The sequence below is a fragment of the Elephas maximus genome, chromosome 10 (assembly GCF_024166365.1).
Source record: "Elephas maximus indicus isolate mEleMax1 chromosome 10, mEleMax1 primary haplotype, whole genome shotgun sequence".
Taxonomy (NCBI): Eukaryota; Metazoa; Chordata; class Mammalia; order Proboscidea; family Elephantidae; genus Elephas; species Elephas maximus.
Window position 1 is genome coordinate 113,960,105 of NC_064828.1, and position 23,190 is coordinate 113,983,294.

Consider the following 23,190-nt stretch of genomic DNA (forward strand, 5'->3'; position numbering starts at 1 on the left):
AGCCCCCCACAGTGAAGGTGCAGAGACACAGCCCCCCACAGTGAAGGTGCAGAGACACAGCCCCCCACAGTGAAGGTGCAGAGACACAGCCCCCAACAGTGAAGGTGCAGAGGCAGCTCCCCACAGTGAAGGTGCAGAGGCAGCTCCCCACAGTGAAGGTGCAGAGGCAGCTCCCCACAGTGAAGGTGCAGAGACACAGCCCCCCACAGTGAAGGTGCAGAGACACAGCCCCCCAACAGTGAAGGTGCAGAGGCAGCTCCCCACAGTGAAGGTGCAGAGACACAGCCCCCCACAGTGAAGGTGCAGAGACACAGCCCCCCACAGTGAAGGTGCAGAGACACAGCCCCCCACAGTGAAGGTGCAGAGACACAGCCCCCCACAGTGAAGGTGCAGAGACACAGCCCCCACAGTGAAGGTGCAGAGACACAGCCCCCCACAGTGAAGGTGCAGAGACACAGCCCCCCACAGTGAAGGTGCAGAGACACAGCCCCCCACAGTGAAGGTGCAGAGACACAGCCCCCCACAGTGAAGGTGCAGAGACACAGCCCCCCACAGTGAAGGTGCAGAGACACAGCCCCCAACAGTGAAGGTGCAGAGGCAGCTCCCCACAGTGAAGGTGCAGAGGCAGCTCCCCACAGTGAAGGTGCAGAGGCAGCTCCCCACAGTGAAGGTGCAGAGACACAGCCCCCCACAGTGAAGGTGCAGAGACACAGCCCCCCAACAGTGAAGGTGCAGAGGCAGCTCCCCACAGTGAAGGTGCAGAGACACAGCCCCCCAACAGTGAAGGTGCAGAGACACAGCCCCCCAACAGTGAAGGTGCAGAGACACAGCCCCCCAACAGTGAAGGTGCAGAGACACAGCCCCCCAACAGTGAAGGTGCAGAGAGTGGGAAATAAAACTTGTCTGTTTTAAGCCACTGAGATTTTGAAGACACTTGTCACTATGGTAAATCCTAGCCTCTCCTGACTGCCAAGTGTGTATGTGCTTTTGTGAAAGTTTCTCAGAAGCACACTTAGGCCCATGGGCTTGTTGTTTTAAGCAGCTTAAAGCAATGCACATTTATCGTCTCACAGCTTCTCTGGGTCCGGAGATCAGGCACTGCCTGGCTGGGTCCTCTGCTTCTGGGTCCCACAGGCTGCCATCATGGAGGGTTCTCATCTGCAGCCTCGACTGGGGAAGGATCTGCTTCCAAGTTTACCGCGTGGTTGTCGGCAGGACCCAGCTCCTCAGGGCTGTTGGACTGAGCCCCTCAGTCCCTCGCTGGAGACTGCCCTGAGTTCCTGCCACATTAGGCCCATAGCTTTTATCAGATTCTCAAACCTCACTAGTCCCTCTGCCCCCAATGTTCCGCTCCACCCACCCTCAGTTTTGGTTCCTCCTTTGGTAGATTACTTTTCACTGATTTACCCATGCCTGGTAAATATAGATCCTTTGTCCTGGCAGGGCTCTGAATTACCCACGCTCACCAGCATCCTAGGTGGTAGCATTGTCTTTACTGGATGTGAGAAGACGCTAAGACTGGATGGATAGAGCCTGCTGAGGGCCACACGGCAGACCGCGTCTCCAGGGCTGCTCTGAGCACTGCCGCCTCCTCCACATGGCCTCACAGGCCCACCCCGCCAGCTTTGTCCCATTCACCCACAGTTCCCTCACAGGCCTGTTGGATTCAGCTTCCCCAGCCAAACATGCCTTCTCTTGCCTCTGTTGTTTCTGGTGCTCTCTCTGGTACGCTTTCTACCTGGAAAAATCCTGCCTGTCTTTAACGCCCGAACTCGCATGCCACCTCCTCCATGAGTCCTTGCCGGATCTCTCTCTTCCCGACAGGCCTGCAGCCTCTTGCTGCAGCTCCAGTGTGGTTCCTTTATTCTGAAGGGACACACCCTGTGTGCCATCTGGACTCTGCTACAGCAGCCTGGGTTTCTCCAGAGTCGGGAACCCACCTCACTCACTGTTTCCCCTCACAAGGCTCACAAGTAACAGATGTTCAGGAGGTGTTTGGTGAGTCAGTGACCACCTCCCTCATCAACTTACCTGACTTGACATCTTTTATTATTCTCTGTGAAATAATAGCTACTTTTCTTTGATAACTTTCCTGAGAGTGATCAAAACGAGTTTTTTCGTTCTTAACACTTGCTTCCTGTCCTACTTTTTCGCAGGTTTACTTCATCCTGTAGTTTCCATGCTCACGTACTCATGAAAGTATCACAATAAATACTACATTTATTTCATTATATCCTGTTTCTTTATGGCTATTATTTTGAGCACAGGTTGCTAACAGATGTGGTATTTGGTTGTCCTTATGATAAAACCAAAACCAAACCCGTTGCCATTGAATCGATTTGGACTCACAGCAACCCTATAGGACAGAGTGGAACTGCCCTGTAGGGTTTCTAAGGAGCGGCTGGTGGATTCCAACTGCCGAACTTTTGGTTAGCAGCTGAGCTCTTAACCACCGCACCACCAGGCCTCCATCCTTATGACAGATGCCTTATTTTCACTGAAAACCATTTTCGAGTCAAGTGGAGAAGTTGTCTCTCCTGTAATCCATTAAATTCCTGTGAATGATTTGAAGCACTTAGCTTTATTTTTCATATTAAAAGCTTAATTCACCAAACTTATCATACTTGGGAATGTTATAGACTCATGGTAGGAGGGTGACCAGGGGAGCACCCAGGACACCTCCAGCCCCACTGGGCTCCCTTGCTTGTTGCAGCCACGTTTCCGAATCACCCACTCAACCAAATCAAAACGATTAAAAAAATCCTCACTTGCCGTCCTCCTAACTTACCTGAGTCAGACATAGGGTACTGTGTGATGAGGCGTGTGTGTGCGCACGCGCGCATGTGTGTAGGAGGGAAGGGTAGAAAGCGTGAATGCAAGGCACGGCCTCTGCCCTCCCTGTGACTGAGCAAGGCCTCACCCTGACAGCCATGAGGCTACGCTGGCACTGAACCGGGAGGGTGTGAGCTGCTCAGCCTGTGTTTGTTTGAAGGTGCTTCCACCTTGGAGATGCCCTCCTCTCCCCTTTTTAAAAATAAAAAACCCAAACCCATTGCCGCTGAGGCGATACCAGCTCATGGTGACCCCGTGTGTGTCAGAGTAGAGCTGTGCTCCGTAGGGTTTTCAGTGGTCGATACCAGCTCATGGTGACCCCACGTGTGTCAGAGTAGAGCTGTGCTCCGTAGGGTTTTCAGTGGTCGATACCAGCTCATGGTGGCCCCGTGTGTGTTAGAGTAGAGCTGTGCTCCGTAGGGTTTTCAGTGGTCGATACCAGCTCATGGTGGCCCCGTGTGTGTTAGAGTAGAGCTGTGCTCCGTAGGGTTTTCAGTGGTCGATACCAGCTCATGGTGAGCCCACGTGTGTCAGAGTAGAGCTGTGCTCTGTAGGATTTTCAGTGGTCGATACCAGCTCAGGGTGACCCCGTGTGTGTCAGAGTAGAGTGTGCTCCGTAGGGTTTTCAGTGGTCGATACCAGCTCATGGTGACCCCATGTGTGTCAGAGTAGAGCTGTGCTCCGTAGGGTTTTCAGTGGTTGATACCAGCTCATGGTGACCCCGTGTGTGTCAGAGTAGAGTGTGCTCCATAGGGTTTTCAGTGGTCGATACCAGCTCATGGTGACCCCATGTGTGTCAGAGTAGAGCTGTGCTCCGTAGGGTTTTCAGTGGCTGGTTTTTGGGGCGTTGACCACCAGGTTTTCCTTCCGGGGTGTCTCTGGATAGACTCAAACCTCCATCCTTCTGTTAGATTTTTTTTTTTTACCCCCTGGGGACTCTTTTTATGTACTGGTTTTTTAAATAAAGGATTAATTAAAAGAAGAAATCTATAGAGTGGTCAGTGATCACTGCTAGATAGGCAGTTTCTTTTCCTCCAAACTCAGTTCATGGCTTACAGGGGGGAACATGAAGTGGCAGCAGTGACCTTGGAGTTAATTTGTGCTTATTAGGTGGCATAGTGTTTAAGTGCTATAGCTGCTTACCGAGAGGTTGGCAGTTCAGATCTGCCAGGCGCTCCTTGGGAACTCTATGGGGGACAGTTCTGCTCTGTTCTGTAGGCTCGCTATGAGTCGGAATCGACTCGACGGCAGTGGGTTTTGTGTTTTTATTAGACCTTGTGTTTGACAGGTTCAGGAGGAGCACTAAGGAGTCCCTCTACTGGCCCTGCTTCCCCCACCCCACCTCCCCAATGCACCCTTTCTGTTCTGTGGGTCTCAGCCTTCAACTCCACCACTTTTCCTGTTCTCACTCCATCGTGCCCTGCTTCCCTTGGTTGCACTCACCTTGTCGAGACTGTCTGGTGTCTGTCTCCCTGCAGACGGGAAGCCCTGCTCACTTCTTCTCCACTTCCTGGCATAGTGTGTCACTCAGAGTGGGCCTCCACTGATGTTTGTTGAATGAATGCATGCATGCATGCATGCATGAATGAATGAATGCTGTGACACAACTCCAGGGCAGTTGGATAAGGCGCGAAATGAAGTGCTGCACGTGTTCAGATTCAGGGGTTCACTGGAGGGCGTGTGAAGGGCTGGCAGGAGAGGAATAGTAGCCCTTTTTAGGACTTGGCTAAGTGAGCCCATGGGGGAGGGTGCCTGAAGGATAAGTTATTCCAGTCTCCAATCTGGAAAAGTTATATATTAGTGGTAAAAATTGGGGAAGACTCTTTTCCACATCAAGTTTGTTTTTTTTTTTCAAGGATAAATAATTTAAGATTACTTCCAGATTTTGCAACTTTTTTTCTTGAGAAATTAAAGGGTGAATAGAAAAAATAACGGTCATTTTGTTGAGCATCGAGCCTTAATTGACAAAGTTAATGATCTGGAAAAACCGATGTTGGAAAATGTCACTTCGTTCTGTGTGTCTGGAAGTGCAGATGGGAAGACAGATTTTCCCTTTTGTGGTAGCTCCGTGAAGTGTTCACGAGGCGGCTCTGCTGCACCATCTTCCGCAGCCTGAGTGATTGGAGGCTAAGTCTAAACTCTACCGCCTCTCAGGTGGCTGTGTTGGAGAGGCTGTGTTGCTGGTTACCGACACATAGGCCTGTGTCCATCGCTGGGCCTGGGCTCGCTGGGCCTGGGCAGGGCCCCCGCCAGTACCAGACTTAGAGTCGGAGGATCCGTGGCCGTGCAGGAAGCGAGTGTGCTGATGGGAGAATAGTTACCGAGTGTTTACTGTGTGCCGAGAATGTCACGCTGGCCCAGGGAAATCTTAGGCCCCAGTCCCGGCTGGCCGGGGCCCTGACTGCTGCCGCCTGGCTGCTGCCCTCCAGGACAGACAGCAGTGCCCTGCCAGGGCAGGCCCTGCTCGGTGCCCCTGCTGAGGAGAGTTAAAGGTCTGCACCCGGCCTGCTTGCTGTTGCTTACTCTGAAAGGTGCTCTGCTGGGCTTCCTTCCTGGAGAGTAGGCTTGTCACTTCAGCAGACTGGGTGGAGTGCTGTTCAGGTGATAATTCAGCAGCTAGGCAGCCCACCTGGAAATGACTTCTAGTCCCTTTCTTTTTGTCTGGTGTAGTTTACATTTAAAAGAAGTAAAGAACACTTAAAGTCCAGCTGCCCCACAGCCCTCCTGGCTCCCTGGTGAGCACACTCAGGTCCCCATACCCTGACTTCACTGCACGTGCTGATGCTGGACCTCCCCTCACGCCCTCCCCTTCCATCTTGCAGGTCTGCTCCCTGGGGGGTTGTTTCAGAGTCTCTCCAGTGAGGGAGCTACGCCCGGGCTCCCCCAACTCCTGCTTACTGAGACGAGAACTCTCCACTCCCCTTGTCCCACCCTGAGCCTCCTGGTACCCTTCCCTTGTCCCTCCAAGGAGGAGTCCTCTCCACCCGCCTGCCAAGGCCCCTCCGTGGCCTGTGTCAGGGCTTGGTGACATGGCTCCATGCACAGACCCTCCACATCCCTTCATTTTTCTCCCACCCTGGCTCTGTCCCTGGTTTGCAGACAGTCCCTGAGCCTCTGTGATACGGTCCCGGCTCCCAGCTTTCATCACCACATTGACCAGGACTGTCCCGCACCCCAGAGTCCTTCAAGCCTGCAGCCCGGGCTCCCCCATGGCCCTGCTGGTGAGGTATGCCCCCGAAGGTCTCTAGGGACAGTGGCTCCCCGACTCCAGGGCTCTTCCCATTCATTACCCAGTCTTATCCCTCTCTAGCGGTCACCCTGCCCCTTTCACACTCTGTCTTGGCCAGAATTATCCCTGCCCCCTGGATAGGAGCGCTCCCCAAGTTCCTGGGCTCAGGCTTAGGAGTCAGCTGACCTAGTTTTCAAAACTCACTTCTGAAACCTTTTCTCATCTATGGCTATGATCCAAAGTCAGTTTCTATCAAAAAGATGACTTAAGTCAGTGTATTGGATTTCTTGCTGTCTGTTCCACGTGGACAATTTAATAATTATCTGTTTTACAGTAAGTGCTTAAAAGATGCACACTGATTAAACTATCCTTTCATTGAAAATTTGTTTCCAGAAATCGATAGCTCCAGCAAAATGGCATTACTCTTAGCGAGTGAGATCGCATTTCCCCTGGAAACTGAAGAGTGGAACCATTTGACAGGATTGATCAGTAAAGCATTTCATTAAGGAAGCACGGGCACCGCATACCTTTATGGGAAGGGCAGGGCAGGCCTGGTGTGTGGCTTGCACTGCCTGGCGCTCACTTGCTCTCCTGTCCCTTGGAAACCAGCTCGCCTGCTCCGTGCCCTGCACAGTTCGGCCTGGCCCCGTTCCTCGTCTGGATCTCATACCCTCTTCAGTTTTTGAGTTTTCAGCTTAAGGGGTTAGTCCAGCCGTAGCGATACTTGACAGAAGAATTGTCTGATGAGTTCTTTTCCTAAGAAACTTTAATGCTAATGGAGAAACAGCCAGCAAGGACCGGTCACGTCCTAAACGAGTCGTCTCCAACGCAGGGCGACCCCGTGTGTGTCGGGGTGGGACCGTGCTCCGTAGGGTTCTCGTGGCTGGTTCTTCGGAGGTAGATCACCAGGCCTTTCTTCTGAGGTGCCTTTGGGTGGACTTGAACTGCCAGCCTTTTGGTTAGCAGCAGCGTGTGTTCAGCATTTACACCACCAGAGGCTCCAGTAACATCTTGGTGCCTGTTTTGTTTGTTTTGGGAACAGTGCCTGAGCACGTTCTGCTTCCTGTCTTGGACTCTTAATGAAAATGAGAGAGAATTTTTATCCACTGAAGATGAAGGTGAAATTTGGTTAATCAAAAAGAAAACTCTGAGCTGTTCTGCCTAAAGGCACGGACATTTGCTTATTCCAGCAAGTGTCTTTTTGTCTTGACGTACTGTAATAGCATTCTGTTTTGACCCCAATAAATTATAACCACATTACAGTTCATGCAGTTTTAATAGGGGCATTTTACCAGTAATAGTAAAATATCTGTTTTATTTGTTAAATCTCCTGGCAGTGTTTGAAAGTTCCCTTTTCAGGAGATACAGAAAAGGTGACCTAGGCTTTTCAGAGCTGTGGCTCTTTGCCATTGACTCTGTGTTACAGAGAAGATGCTTGGGCCTCACCTGCCACTTCGCCCTTCTTCTCTGGGTGGAACATTTGTCATTCTGCTTTACCTGAAGTGACTTGGAGAAAGTGTTGGGGATTTTCTCTTTGGCTGGTGCCTTTTGACCACACGTTAACCCTGGGAAATAGAGAAAAGGAGGAATGTGAATAGTGTCAGGCAAGGCGCTCCCCTCAAGTCATCCAGCCTGTGCACGAGGGAGCACTGGCAGTCCTCCTTCATCATGAGATTGGTCAATCCCCTCGGAAGCTGGCCCATCTCTGTCGGCATCCCAGCCGTCTGATGGACTGGTGTTTACATCCCATGGTACACCCCTTGAGTTCATTCCTCACTCCTGGACTTCTTCAACTTCCTGTAGGGTTAAAGGCAGAACATTTAAGGGGCGAACGTTCATTTCCCTGACAGCATGGCAACTAGAAGGAGAATTGAAACTACCTTGGGATATACACTGGTTTAATGATTGATGAAGCTATGGGGTGTCTTCAAGGCTGTTGACAGTTAACATGAAAATGGTCGGGATTCCAGATTAGGGAACGCTGAGAGTCATTGGGACACCACCGTGGCATAATTCTAGTGAAGATAGCAACAGAAGGGGAATTCCAAATAGAGCCCCTGTTTTTAAAAACGTAATGGAGGAATGGAGTATACGAGTATTTTATACAGACCCTCTTGTACAAAGATGCATGACTCATTCCATGTTTCCTGGGACCAGGATTCTTCATGTCCAGAATGAAGGGAATTTGGCAGGCAGCCTCTAAATTACCAGCCAGGTATGAGACTTTATGACTGTGGGTACTAGTTTATTAGTAAATGTGGTATCCTTTCTGGTGGCTTGGGAAGGAGTAGACTCACAGAGCCATAGTTTTGCCGATATTGCCTGCCTCTAAACTTTATAATGCCCTTCAGAATATCTCTGTGGTGAATTTTAAATGAGAGCAGTCTTTACCAAGCATTTTTCTAGAATTTCGACAAGAACATATATGTATTTACCGTATCAGAACTTGTATGACGTTTTTTATACAAGACGGACAACTGAATGTTTGCCATTTTTTTGCCTGAAGTAAATCAGAAGACTTGCCTGGCTCATTGTTCCAGCCCCGTTAGTTATCAGCTGCATAGCCTCACTTTCCTTGTCATAGACTGGGCTGTTAGTAGCACTGGTTTCATAGGAATTGTGAGGATTAAATTCTATAACACATGCAAAGTTCTTAAAGGAGTGCCTTGCACAGGGTGCTTAGTAATGGCGATTGTTAATAGCTACGTCCCTCCTTTTCTGCCTCTCTTTCCCACTCTCACCCCTGGAAATACAGAGAACTGTGCTATGTACCAAGCCAGGTTACCTTCTTTGAGACAGGGGTTGTGTGCAGGCTCTGAATGTCAGTTACCCTGTAAAGGAAATCCATTTCATAATGGTGGTCGTAATGCCCTTCTGAATGACTGGTGACTCTCGCTGATCAGTTTAATCAGAGTCTAAAGTATTTATCCTGAGCTGTCAAAACCTAAGCTGAAGTTCAGAACAAAACACCATGACGTTGATGATAAATACTTTTAGCATGCTTTTTTGATGCAGGTATGTTCTTGTAAAACAATAATTGCTTTTATCATTTTTTTATCTCTGGTTTCTTTAATGATAAGATGGAAGAGTTGCAAGTACATGTACCTTATTACCAAGCATGGGATCACTTGGTGATCTCTGCCCATCAGAGGATGAGGTTTGGGCATGGTTTAGAGTCCTTAAGTTAATCAGTAGATTGAGATATTTTCTATAGGAGGAGTGTCAAAAGGCAGAGAAACAAAAGGATCTAACAGCAAGAAGGGGGCAGTGGTGGCCCAGTGGTGGAGTTCTTGCCTTCCATGTGGGAGACCTGTGTTCAGTTCTTGGCCAGTTGTCTATCTCATGGACAGCCACAGCCTGTCCGTCAGCGGAGGCTTGTGTGTTGCTTTGATGCTGAACAGGTTTCAGCAAAGCTTCCAGACTGAGATGGACTAGGAAGAAAGGCCTGGCAGTCTACTTCTGAAAATCATACATGGAAAACCCTACTGATCACAAGAGTCCAATCTGCAAGCTGTCTTGCGGATGGCACAGGACTGGGCAGTGTTTCATTCCATTGTACATGGAGTCACTATGAGTTGGGGGCTGACTCAGTGGCAGCTAACAACAAGAACATGAAAGAAGATGGAAATACCTTGTCTAACCCCCTTTTTAGACATGGGCACTGAGGCACCCAGATGACCCAGAAGTTGCGGGCTCCCCTTTTCAGAGTGACACATACTTTGTGCTTGGGTGCTGCGCAGGGAATAGTAACCATTTGGTCCAGAGGGCTGGCAGGCCTGGTCCATTTTGCTCCTCATTGGATTCTTAAAATGGGGTGGTGGTGGTAGTTGTGTGTCCTTGAGTTGATCCAGACTCATAGAGACCCCATGTGACAGAATAGAACTGCTCCATAGGGTTTCCTAGGCTGTAGCCTTTACATGAGCAAATCGCCAGGTCTTTTCTCCCACGGAGCATCTGGTAGGTTCCAACCGCTTAGCAGCTGAGTGCTTAACCATTGTGCCACTAGAGCTCCTTTAAAACAGGGTTGTTGTTAGGTGCCGTCAAGTCGGTTCCGCTCATAGTGGCCCTGTAGGACAGAGTAGAATTGCCCCATAGGGTTTCCAAGGAGTCGCTGATGGATTTGAACTACTGACCTTTTGGTTAGCAACCAAACTCTTAACCACTACGCCACCAGGGCAGGTGTTCTCAAATAAATGTGTTTAAAGATAGATTGGAAAAAGTGAGACTTCTGGACCTCTAGATGTGGGAAAAATACTCTATCCATAAGGAGTGGCACAGAGAAAAGGAAGCTGAAAGCCTGTAATCATGGTCTCTGTGTGGTTGCGTGTCCACACGGGGCTGGAGCTCTCTGCAGAGGGACACGGAACCCAGATTACCTGAGGTGTCAGCTCCTGGTCCCACTTCTCAAGGCCTTTGGAGTGACAGTGGTTTGGGAGGTTATCATTTCTTACATTCTTACCACTTGTCTAGGCCACTGCTGATAGGTAGGAAATCTTCCAAGCGCACCGTTCCGGAGGAAAGGGCAAGAGAAGGGCTTCCGCCTAACTTTGCAGAAAGACCGTTTCTCTGAGTGAGGCACTGTGCAAGGTATTGGGGATTCATTGGTGGTCAAAAAAAGGCACGATCCCTGCCCTCCTTGAGCTTACATAGTGGGGGAAAGAAATCAGACGGTCAGACAGGAACACAGTTACCAGGTGGTGAGCAGAGATCAGTTGTAAAAGAACAGGCTTGGAGAACACGGCGGAGAAGCCTGGGGGCGGTCAGAGGAGGCGTCCTTGATGAAGGGGGATTTGAACTGCTGCTTCCAGTAACATCCGGCACCATCTTTGTTTTTTTTAAGGCATTTATCTGACTTTGCCCTCTAGGCTGTAACCCATACTCCCCAGGAAATAAAGATGTCTCCCTCTACCGGTCGTATTCGCACCTAACAGAGTGCCTTCCACCAGAAAAAAAAAAATAGAGCATTTGCTGGTTGAATGAATTCCGAGTGCTAACACATTTTCAGCTTTTTCTTTCTTAGTAAATATTTGCTGAGTAAATAAGTGATTGACAGTCAAAAATGTTGGTTGATTTTGACTAAATTTGGTTCATAGTTGACTGCCCACCTTCTGGGTATATAAATGGTAACTGATAACGTTTCTAGAGAGCCATATCTTTTGCAGTGTTTCAACAAATTTCAATTGAATTTAAACTAGATGTCAATTTAGTTGTAGATTTCAGTGTCTTCCAATGAAAGAACCAATTCTTCCATCTTAAAAAATTTAAATCTAAAATTTATTGCATAGTGTTGATACTTCCTCACTAATCTCATTTTCTGAATTTCAACATTTCTCTTTTAAGGTAATACGCATTTGTTATAGAAAAATTATGTATATAAGCAAAAAGCAGAAATCTTAATGTGTATTGATGTATTTCGGTTTTCATTTGATAACAGTGAGTGAGTTGAAGGAATTTTACGATGAAAAATCCTTTGAAGAGTTAGATGTAATCTGTGTTTAAAAATAAAGGTCTTAAAAATTGATTTTTTTTCCCCTCAAGAGCTGAATACATGAACCATGCTTTGATTCTGATTTATGATGGTCAAAACTGAAGTCTGGGTTCAGTAGATATTTTGTAGCTTGTTGTTCTGTTCAGCTGTGTTATATCCACTTATAAAGTGAAATACGGCAGAGAGAGCTGGTTGACCCCGAGGAATCTCCTGTCTTATAAAGTGAAATACGGCCGAGAGAGCTGGTTGACTCCGAGGAATCTCCTGTCTTACACTCTGCCTCTTTTGGGGATAGAGAGGAAACCTCAAATGTAGTTAAAGTTTTCCTCTGTTGGCTGGGGAGGGGTGGGGTGCTTTTTCTTTCTACCATTCCTCCGCTCCTTTTATACTACCTTTCTCCTGTTTTCCTACCTGCCATCTTCTGCTATTTGCCCACAATTTGACTTCCTTCTGTTTCCCTTTTCTCTCATATCTTCTTTGCCCACTTCCTTCAGGGAAATCCCGCTTTCCTTCTTGCTCTCCCTCTCTGGCTCTGTGATAGGTGCAGAACTGCACTGAGAGCAGCGAAGCCTCTTTGGTCCTCAGGATGTCCATGCAGCTCCTGTTACTTCTCCACTTTCTCCAGTTAGCAAACAGTAGAACCTTTCCTGAGGCACAGGGATCCACGGTGGCTTCCAGAGGATGCCACAGGATTGGCCGGCTTTGGGATTGAGCAGACGGGATTGAAAGTGCCAGAGATTTCTTGGTTTTGAGAGGTGGAGACACACTTCTGAAACTTCTAATTGCATCCATCCAAAAAGTCAAATCTGAGGTTTTGTAACTGATTTTATCCTTGTAGAAATAAGAGAAAGGGGCCTGGTAGCACAATAGTTAAGTACCTGGCTGCTAACCAAAAAGTCGATGGTTCGAACCCACCAGCTGCTCCGCAGGAGAAAAGACCTGGTAATCTGCTCCTGTAAAGATCACAGTTTAGGAAACACTATGGGGCAATTCTCTTCTGTCCTGTAGATCACGATGAGTCAGAATGGACAGCACACAACAACAGAAATAAGAAATGGAACCGTCGCTGGAGTTAGACATGTCTGTCCATAGATAATTGGAGCCCTGGTGGTGCAGTGGTTAAGAGCTCAGGCTGCTAACCAAGAAGTTGGTGGCTCAGATCTACCAGCTGCTCCGTGGAAACCCTAATGGGGCAATTCTACTTTGTCCTATAAGGTCGCTATCGACTTGATGGCAGTTGGTATGGGGATCCATGGATAGTTAACTCCGACTGACCCTTTTAAATTAGTAAATGCTTAAGTATAGCAAAAATACAGTCTAGGTTAATTTTTACAAAATGCAGTCTCCATGTATTTTAGTTAAAAAATTTAATTGCAGGGCACTGGAGTTTTTTATCAGAACAAGCTAGGTGCAACTTCTAAATTATGTTTTGTCATTCCCAATACCATGTCCCCATTAATAAGTCATTGGACTACCATCTATATTTTGCAAAATTAACAATTGATTATGAATTATAGCATCGTTAAAATTCTTTAAAATCCTGTACACAGGAGTCATCTTTATGAACTGAGCAGCTTTTTGTATATTAGAACGCCTCATCAGAGGTGATGATTAATGTATTCAGTTCAGTTTTCTTTAAAAACCGATCTAAGAGAGGAGTGTTCTTGAGAAACATAAAGATCTGATTTTGAGACATGCCCATGTTAGAGGCTACTTATTAGTTTTAGTCTTTTTTTTTTTCTTCTTCTTCTTCAGAGAGTCTTGAATCTTTCTTTGGGTTAAATACGTTTCTTATGAGAATTAATTGCTTTAGGAAGTTCAGGTATTTAAGGAAGTGGTTATCTTTTATTTAAAAAATACTTATTGTGAAATGTTAAAAAACAACCACCAAAAGGCAACTTGAACTCAACTGCGTTCTGTTCCCGTGCAGAGCTGGGAGCATTTCAGAGATTTCACATACTGGAGGTTTCTGAATTAGGAGTTCACATAATGACGAGTTCTGCTCAGTTTGGTTCTCCACAAAGGCTTGTTGTCTGAGCTTCAAGCAAGACTGCAGCTGACTCGCGGAACACACATTAACTGTTTATCTAGTGTGCGTGCCCGTCTGCGTTGCTCGCTTCTGATCAACCTGGGCAATTTGCATGCTGCACAGCAGCCGTCTTCTTTTATACTTTATTAAATATCTGTCAATTATAAATATCAAGGTTTTACATTAATGTCAAGATAGTACATCAAAAATTCATGGAATATGTGACTTTTTCCAAGGGTATTTAATACTTAATGCATTTGTGTCATTTTTCTTCCCAGAGATATTGACAGGTTTTATTAAGTGTTTGTTAGGGAGATTTCATTTTTATCAAGGGACTATGAAGAGAAGCTGCACACTAAATCAATTTTTTTAAACCAGAATGTTGTTCGTTTTTTCCGTCTTCAAACTTCTTGTAATCCATAGGTTTTATTTAAATTTCTTCTTGGTTTATTTTTGTTTTACGTGAGTGATAGTTCGAGATAGAACTTTAATAAGGATCAAATGTGCTGACCGTAGTGGTTTTTAATTTCCTTAAGCATAGCCACCAGACCCGTGCACTACGGTAAATGCTTCAAAATGTCATACTTACATATTTAGCAATATTGCTCTTTTTTATTGAAGCTAAACAAACCATTTTAGATATTAATCTTTCCCAAACAGAGTGATTATTTTGTCCTCGGGACCATGTCTCCCATGGAACACCTCCTTTTGAAGGAAGAGGGGAAGTGCCTGCCTTGGCCTACGAGGAAAGAGTCCTCTTAAAAAGCGAGCTCTTGAATGTTGCAGGTCTGATTAGGAGCTGTAGCAGTTGTTCATTTCTCCAACTTCAAACATTTGTTATGCTCAGGAAAGCATAAAAATAACAGCCGCTTACAAAGTGAGCAGGAAATCCGTGGCGCGTTTCTAAGCCCATATTTACTGGGGATGGAGGGTGCCTTTAGTGCTTGGGCAGACCCCGTGGCCTGCTCTGCTGTGGCCCTGCTTTCTGCGAGCCCCGTCTCTGTGGCCTTCCTGCCAGTGGCCAGGTAGGAGCTGTGTGGGAGCCTCCTCACCCCTCCCAGGTCTACCTGTATCTAGGAAACTACAGCCACGGCCAAAACTAAGTGCCAGCAAAACCTGTGTTTTCTGTTTTAATTTTGCATTGTTATTTTTAAAGTCCAGGTAGAAAAACCTTTCTGGGGAAGTCATGTCGTGATCACAAAACACGTGAAGGGCTTTGCCCTGTGAAGTGTCGTGTGTGAGCCTGAAGGCTTCAGCTGAGGACATTTTAGGAGTTTGCACGTAGCTTCAGATTAATATCAGCATGGACCCGGTTTTCAACAGGGAAAAGGCTTGGTATTTAAAAAAAAAAAAAAAATCACTCTGTCCAGAGCTTAAATAAAAATAGTTGGGAATAGATGTTTTTCCTTTTCTTGTTCATTTTTTCCCAGAAATGTGAGAACGTTTATTTTCAAAATTAAATATTTCTCACATGCAAATCATTTTTGCTGTTTGACTCCCTCAAGGTCTGTGTAAAACTATTACGTAATAAGTTTTAGAGGTAGGATAGACTTTTTAGAAACCAGATTTTAGCTGAAACAGTAGCGGCCTTTCTGGGTAGACCGGGTTTTGGTTTACAGTAAGTTGCTCCGAAGGCCTTGCCCTGGGAGATAGAGAACTCCGAGACTGTAGCTATTCTGCCATGATGCCAGCAGGTGGCGATAGTGTCATGGTAGTGAGAGCCTGTCGAAATGGAAGTTCCTTGCCTTCCTCTGGTGTCCAATTTTGCTTCGGTGGAACTGTTAAGTGCATGTTTCTGTGGCAGAATAGCTTTTTATACCAAAATTAAGTAGAGTATGCACACCCTATTTTTTTTAAGCAGATAAGAATGACTATTTCTAACAGGCTCTGCAAACATTACCTAACCCTGCAGCCAAAATACTCTTCAAAATTAATCCGAAGAATGCATTTGCACGTTTTTTTCCTTGAGTTTCCTTTACGACTTCATCAGACTGCGCACGAGCTTAAGTGTTGGGTGAGAAACGTATATACACACAAAGAGGGAAACGTTTTCCATCTCACTGGCCGCTGATGAGGCTGCCCTTGTTATTTGAATGGATTTTGTAGGGGCCAAGGCTGGTAGGAGCATTTAAAGATCTTAGTCCTGGAAGATTCTCCCTCAAGCCATTTTGATATTCAGCAGCCCGATGTTGAAAATCGCCATCTTTTCTCGTATTTAATAAATCAGACCTTTTTTTGTTGTTGTTCTAATGTTGTGCTTGTGAGATTTAACATTGGAATTTACCAACTTCCAGAATTCCTTAGTGAATTCCAGTTTTAATGGATTAAAACATTTTAAAATAACAAACATAACAAAGCTTTCTCACCTCCTGTAGTCTGAGAAGAGATGGGACTTGCAGTATGCCCAGGAGATCAGATAATTGAAGTTTCACTATTCGTTAGCGAAAAGAAATTTTAGCAATAGAGTTCCTTTTCTTTAAGGTCCCTGAATTTTTCTGTGGTGCTTTTAATGGTCAAATTCATTTTGGGGCGAGAAGTGGGCCTTACTTGTTAAATTTGTAGCTTTGTAGTGACAAACTTGAACACTGTTGTGGTGAGCTTAATAATTAAATGGAAAACACTTTAGGACTCTTACAACGTACCTTCATCTTGGTTGTTACAGGTGAAAGGAGTACGAAGCTTGTCTTCTCGGATTTGGGGGATGTAGTTGACCATGGCATTGATTTTGTCCTTTTTTTTTTCCTCCCAGAGAAAGGATTGCCTGGTATTCCTGTAACAGTTAGAAATGCCTCTAGGCAATATGGCATTTTATATATTGACTTAAAATATGTTTCCCTTAATTTCATTTTTATTATCACAGACCTACATTTTGGAGATTACGTGAATACATTTTTATATTTTGACTTCCTTCCAAAGAGTTAAAATTGAGCTAAGGGAGAGAAGGCACCTGGGAGCTCACACCCAATTCGCAGTCTTTTGTAATATATGATTTGCCTTTGTTTTCTAATTGATTTACGGTTTGCGCCACTTTTACCTCATCCCCTACTGTCCTGCTTGCGGTGCCAGCGAGTACATTACAGCGAGAGGATAAATCTCCGAGCTGGGATGCGGATGCGTTGGGAGTAAAGGCTGCCGCACCCCGGGCTCCACGTAGCAACGGCGGCGCGGACACAGCCCCAGCCGGTTCCATTTGTGTCTCAGAAATGCCATTTGTTCACTTGATCGCTTACTGCAATCTGTCTATCAGCCTGTAATTGAAACTGGAGATTCAAATTATGCCGTTACAGCTTTTAATTTCTTAATTGAGACAAAGTTTGTAAGTTCTTGGAAGGTCTAAGGTGGAGGTGTTGTAAAGAGAGAATGTGAAATGTATAAAATTTTCTCTTCAGTGTGAAGTTTTGGGTATTTTTATCAAATGTTCTTTTCTTTTGTCCAGAAGAAAGAAAGTAGTAAAATTTAAATATTTTGATCCTCATTTTATCTTTGTCTTATTTCCTTGGAAATTTTATTTTGTACTTTCACAAAACTGTGTTTTTCTTGATTTTCTACACTTGAGCCACGTTGTCCGTGAATATAATTCATTTGTGCGTAACAAGTCGATCCCCATCCGCATGATTTAAGTCCGAGACAATGAAAGAACGTTCCATGCATTAGAGTGCCTTTCACTGTCCTTTTTGTTGGTGGAAGAGATTTGACATCGCCCCCAAAGGCAGAAAGGTACACAGGAAGGCAGGGCTGACACCGGGTCCACGCTCCATCAGGGGTCCTCAGCCTGGGCGTGCCCGCCCTTTGTGAAGTCAGTCCGCCTTAAGTCGTATTTTTGTGTGGTGCCTGTGGGTTCCAGTGTGGAGAGATGAAGAAGCAGGTTTATGGCAGCTGCTGGGGACAGCACATTAAGTTGACGGTGATGCATGAGAACATGATAGCGGGATGATGCCTCAGAGTGGGCCGGACGCCGCTGCTTCGTTTGGCTCTTGTTAGGATCTGTTAGCAGCTAAATAATGCAATTCTGCTGACTGATTCCTTTTCCCGCTTTCTCTTTTCACCTCTGCTTTCTCAAACTTCTAATTCCCAGACCCATCCTCATGCCAACAAACTGCCCTTGAAGGACTCTTTCACTTATGAGGACTACAGGTTGGTGTGATGTATGTTGTGTGTGAGGTGTGTCCGTGTGCCTGCGTGCGTGTGCCTTGAGGGGGGGTTTCTGAGTGAATGTGGGATCTTGGAAGAGAGGGAAATACTTCAGTCGGAAGTGACCTGCTGTGACCATTTAAAGCATGGAAGCAGAGATCGTCTTTCCGAAGTCAGAGTGATGAACGGCGTGGCTAAGTATGGGCATTTAACGGCCAGGCAGAAATTGCCACTAACCTGCAGTGGTGGGGGATTTGTGAACCTTGAGATCAGGATTAGGGTGAGGAGGTCATGAGGGCTTTTTCTTTTTCTTTTAAGTAGACTGTTTCAGTATAAAGTGGGGACTTCTTTTTGAACAAAAAGATTTGATTCGCTGTACAAAATAAGAAGAAATAGAGTTCCGCTATTTCTTAGTGGATGGCAGAAAGGAGGTACAGAGTTCGCTTTTGGTTGAGGGTTGAAATGGGTGCGGTGAGTGTTTGGGTAAAGGAGGGGAGGGTCAGCTCGGGGAAGGCAGTTTGGCCAGCAGGGAAGACCCACTGGGAATTCAGGGCCTGGGGGGCCAGGGCCTTCAGCTTCTGTTTCCTGCCCTCCTTCCCACAATACCCTCCCTTAGTCACTGGTTTCCCGGCTGTCTTTCACCTTTCACTCTCCCCACGCCTCCCTCAACCCTAGATTTAATTTTAAATGGTGGCGAAGGCCAAACATTACCTTTGGTGCTTAGGAAAAGGGCTTGAAAATTTGTGAGGAGTCAGACCTAAATTTCTGGTTATTCTTACTGAGGTAGGCGTTTAGAGATGCTGACCTTAATTCACCTTTTCTTTTTACTGTTATAGGTGGGCTGTGTCCTCTGTTATGACAAGACAAAACCAGATTCCCACAGAGGATGGTTCCCGGGTGACCCTTGCTCTGATTCCGTTGTGGGACATGTGTAATCACACCAACGGCCTGGTAAGGGCTCCTCTGTGCTGGGTTTAAGCTATTGTTAAGTTTCAAGCGGAATATGCCACCTACCCGTAATGTTTGCTGGTTTTTAACCCTCGACTTCTCCCGTTACTAATTCCCTCCAAAAAAGAAGACACCAAACCGTGCCACCCCCGCCTGCCTCCCACGAAGAGAAGTGGGTATTTTCCTTTTACCGCATTCATTTAACTTGAATCTCAGACAACTTTCAGAATTCACAGTGAACTGCATTTATTTGCGAAGCTGTAATTCACCCTAAACAGTCATTCTTATCTTACCGTGCCATACACTGAAACAATGCTCCTTTTTTCCTTTTCTTTTTAAAATACTGATTTATTGAAAAGCCTGTCTTTCTCGTTTTCCTTTCTATGTTCCTCTTTTTCTTTCTTTGCTGCCTCTTATAGTACTTGTCTCTGATTCGCTCCTGCCCTCTAGCCCTTCCCCTGCGATGCTGACAAACCCTTGTCTGTGTCTGATGCTGCTTTTGTCCAGGAGCGGGTGCTAACTGCCTGGTGTTGACGGGGAAGGGTGATGGGGGCTCGCATGCTTGGCTCCTGGCCCTTGAATGTAGGAGTCGCTTGGCATCAGTGCAGGTGGGAAGTGCTGGGTAGGGGATGTCAAGAAGACCTGGACACTTCGTTCTTCCCCTTCACTGCAGTTAGTAAAGGGAGAAGACAGACTTTTTCAGCATTCTTGGGATTCCCGTCAGCAGCCTGGTTTGAGGTTGTTTGAGAGAGACTTCCTCATTTTAGTAGACAGAAAAGGATGAACCAGAATATTTTGAATTTTTTAAACATTATACTCGTATACGGGTCTGGTACATGCTTCCTTCATCTTTTCTTAATGTCAACTGTCTTTGTTATATTAGTAGGATTATAAATAGACCCAAAAATGCTGTAAGTGAGTATTTCACATCTAATTCCACAAAATGGCCAGAAGATGTGTGATGATTGCTAGGCACTTGCGATAGAATATCCTAGCGCTGACTGGGGAAGGTCTAGCAATAAGTACGCTCTTGACTCTTGAGTCTTGAAAGTGTTTAAGTTGTAGAGAGAAAGGATAGTTCCACTTTTATGATTATATTTTTGCCTAAATTTAGACATATTTAACTTGATCAGCAGTACTAAGAACGGTAGCATGTTTTATGATTCATCTTTGTGAATGAATAAGATTTATATTCTTTGTTCTTTATTTTTTTTTCTTCAGAGATTATGTGAACTGTTCATAAGTTTGAAGTTTTTAAAATTTTCCAAATAGCTTTTACTGTCTGGCTGTAGTCTTTTAGTATCTGGCTGTAGCCTTTTAATATCTGGCTGTAGCCTTTCAATATCTGGCTGTAGCCTTTCAATATCTGGCTGTAGTCCTTTTCACTTTGTAGATTAGGTCATTGCTTCTCAAACTTGATCGAACATTAGAATCATTTAAAGACTTAATTATTTTTATTTATAAAATTAAAAAAATTTTTTTATGTTGTACTGTAAATAAGCAAAAATAAATAGTACAGAGCGTCTGTATTAGAAAGTGATCACCTCCTCCCCCGGCCCTGGCCCCCAGCTTCCCCGGAGTCCACAGGCCGCCTGCCCCGAGGTCACTGCAGCTCGTGGCTTAGTGGGAGTTGCTCCAGTCCTTCCGTTTTGCATTTGCTCCTGGTGCGCGTGGACACAACACAAGCACTAGTTTTTGTGTGGCTTCCATGTAAATGAGGTTAAATGATGCACTTTTCCCCCTTACTAACAAGAAACGTTAGCTTATCTCAAAATAAAAATAATGGATTGATGACCACTGAGGCTGTGTCTCCCCTGCTGCTGTCCCCACGGTCTCTAACCTGCAGACACACAGCTGACCCTCAGATGGTTCTGCAGGAGGCTCGTCCTCTTTCTTCCCTTGTTCCTAACTCCACCCCTATGTCGAACCGCTTCCCATTGTAATTAGAACACTTCATGGAAGATTTTGTCTAGTAGAATTTGAGAAATTCTATTTTAACACTGCAAAGTTGTATATTATACATATTAACAGTTAATTTCTTTTTTAAAAAATGAGGTACTTGAAATTAAGGCTCAGCTTTTCAGACAAGAGGTTTTCTTTTTTGTGTGTGTCTATCCTGATGCTCATTCTCTCATTGTCTGTCTATCCTGACTATCACTGAGGGCGTAGGTAGAAATTTGTAACCCAGCAACGCTGTCTGCCTCTAACAATGCCCCAAAAAACCTGGTTATGGTAGTGGAAACAGAAGAATCAAGTCGGTGACAGTAACTCCTAACCAGGAGCAGTGAGGAAATACAGAGAATAAAAGGGAAACACTTTGGCTGGATTCTGGTGAATGTGAACTACGGTCCTAGCCACCTGGAGAAGCAAACTTAGATACATTTGCAAGTATGGTACTAAGGTGTAAAACAGAATAGATCTTTAAATTTTTAAAGATTTGTTCAAAATGAACATAAGTAGCAGGTTTCCTTTTTTGAGATCGTTCAGTTTATACAGAGAAGGACGCCCCTGTGAGGTTTAGAGGCCACCATATTAGTTCCCTGGTGGTGCAGTGGTTAAGCACTTGGCTGCTAGCTGAAAGGCCCGCGGTTTGAACACACCAGCTGCTCCGTGGGAGGAAGATGCAGCGATCTGCTTCTGTGAAGATGACAGCCATGAAAGCTGTACGGGCAGTTCCGCCCTGTCCGGTAGGGTCCTTCTGAGTCCGAGCCAGCTCAGCAGCAGTGAGTTTGGTTTGATCTGGTATTAGTTCCTCAGTCCCTGGGTGACACACACAGTTAAGTGCTTGGCTGCTAACCAAAAGGCTGGCAGTTCAAATCTACTCAAAGGCACCTTGGGAGAAAGGCCTGGCAGCCGACTTTCCAAAAACCAGCCGTTGAAAACCCTGTGGAGCACAGTTCTTCTCTGACACACAGGGGTCGCCATGAATCAGAACTGACTGAATGGCCCCTGGCATGTTAGTTCCAGTATATAAAGTGTGTTGGCGTGATCAGCTCTCTAATTTGAATCTGTGACTCCAAGTACCAGTCAGGATGAAGGGGTGTCAGAAAACTAAAGCATAACTGAGTGAGGCTCTTATTTTAAGGTTTTTGTGTCTGTGCATCGAAAAGTCTGGAGGCCCCTGGAGAGAACTGCTTAGATAGGACAAGGAAGTGCTGGGTAACAGCAGTAGTACCCACAGCAGACACTAGGGGGTGCTTCCTAGTGCCCAGTCAAAGTGTATTGTGTCACTATGAGTCGGAGTCCACTCCATGGCAATGGGTTTGGGGATCGGGAAGCACAAGGTCTTTGCCAACCCAAAAGCTAGACAGAACCATCCTGCATAGGGGTGCCTGCCCGTTCCTGCCTCCCTTCCTTCCTCCCTCTTTCCCTCCCTCCATCCTTCTCTTCCTCCCTCCTTCACTCCCCCAGCATCTAGGGTATTTATTCCGTCTCCATCCAGTCCATCTACCAGTTCTCTAGTGAGTACGCTTTCTTTTTACATCTCTAATCAAGACTAACTCTCCAGAAAACAAACGCAGGGGACGGTGCGCTGCTGGTGTGGCTTGTGGGGACCCTGCAGGCTGCCCGGGGTCTGGACAGCACAGACCTCTGACAGTCTGGCAAACAGGAGGGCCCTGGGGCAGTGCCGCAGCAACTGAAACAATGTAACATGCTGGTAGTACATTCTGAAATGTTTGAGGTTTTTTCAAAGAAAATGTATATTTTAGGTGGAAAAAGCCCAGGAACACTGTTGAAAAATAGTTCGTTCTAAGTAGCCAGGCTGACCTGAGTTTGAGTCCTGGTTCTGCCAGTTTACTGCCCCTGCCCCAGGCCAAAACTCAGATTTCTGGGGCCTTGGCCATGCTCGCCAAAGTTGGAACCTCTCCCTCTTCCTCTGTAAGGTAGGGCCAGCACCTCCTGCCTGGGGCATTTGTGCCCCGTGTGTGTGTCTGAAGTGACAGCACACTCCTCGGAGCCTGCCCTTCCTTCCCTGCCGGCCTTCCCTCCCTTGTCTGTATCCTGTCTGCCCGCCTTTGGTTTCTGGATACCCCCGCCCCCATTAGAATGCAGGGAGGTTTTTGTCTGTTAGGTTTCTTGCTAAATCCCCCGTGCCTGGCATTTGGAATGAGTGCACACAGGTGAATATATGGTTGTAGAAAGTGTTTCCCATGCCTAGAAAAATACCAGAAAGAAATCAACCAAAATCTGCTCCTTTCTGGTGCTTTTTTTTCCCCCAAATTGTATTTGATACACCCCCCCCCCCCAGTGATGAAAGTGACATGACACATACTTACTGAGGAAAACTTGGAAAACACAGGAAAGTGCAAAGAAGAAAATTGACATTATCGCAGACCCTCACTGTTTACATCTTGAGGGTGTGTGTGTGTGGTGTTTAATTTTTGTGTGTAAATGACGCTGGAACACTGATGTGGACCCTGCCTGCTGAGCGTGCTCTGTGATTGGGGTACACGGGAGAGGATGCTGCCTTGCGTACAGAGTGTGACGTGGTGTGTGCTCGTGGAGACGGTGCTCCCAGGGAAGCCGAGCAAA

The 23,190-nt window shown here is 46.1% G+C and overlaps 1 protein-coding gene across 4 annotated transcripts in view; it reads left to right on the top strand.

Moving 5' to 3' along the window:
- SETD3 (SET domain containing 3, actin histidine methyltransferase) overlaps positions 1-23,190 on the top strand; it is a 99,635-nt gene that overhangs the window by 65,775 nt on the left and 10,670 nt on the right. For all 4 annotated transcript variants that reach the window (XM_049899557.1, XM_049899553.1, XM_049899556.1 and 1 more), the window contains 2 exons: positions 17,654-17,712; positions 18,546-18,660. In XM_049899557.1, the coding sequence (XP_049755514.1) occupies positions 17,654-17,712; positions 18,546-18,660 (174 nt within the window). The remainder of the gene's footprint in view (positions 1-17,653; positions 17,713-18,545; positions 18,661-23,190) is intronic.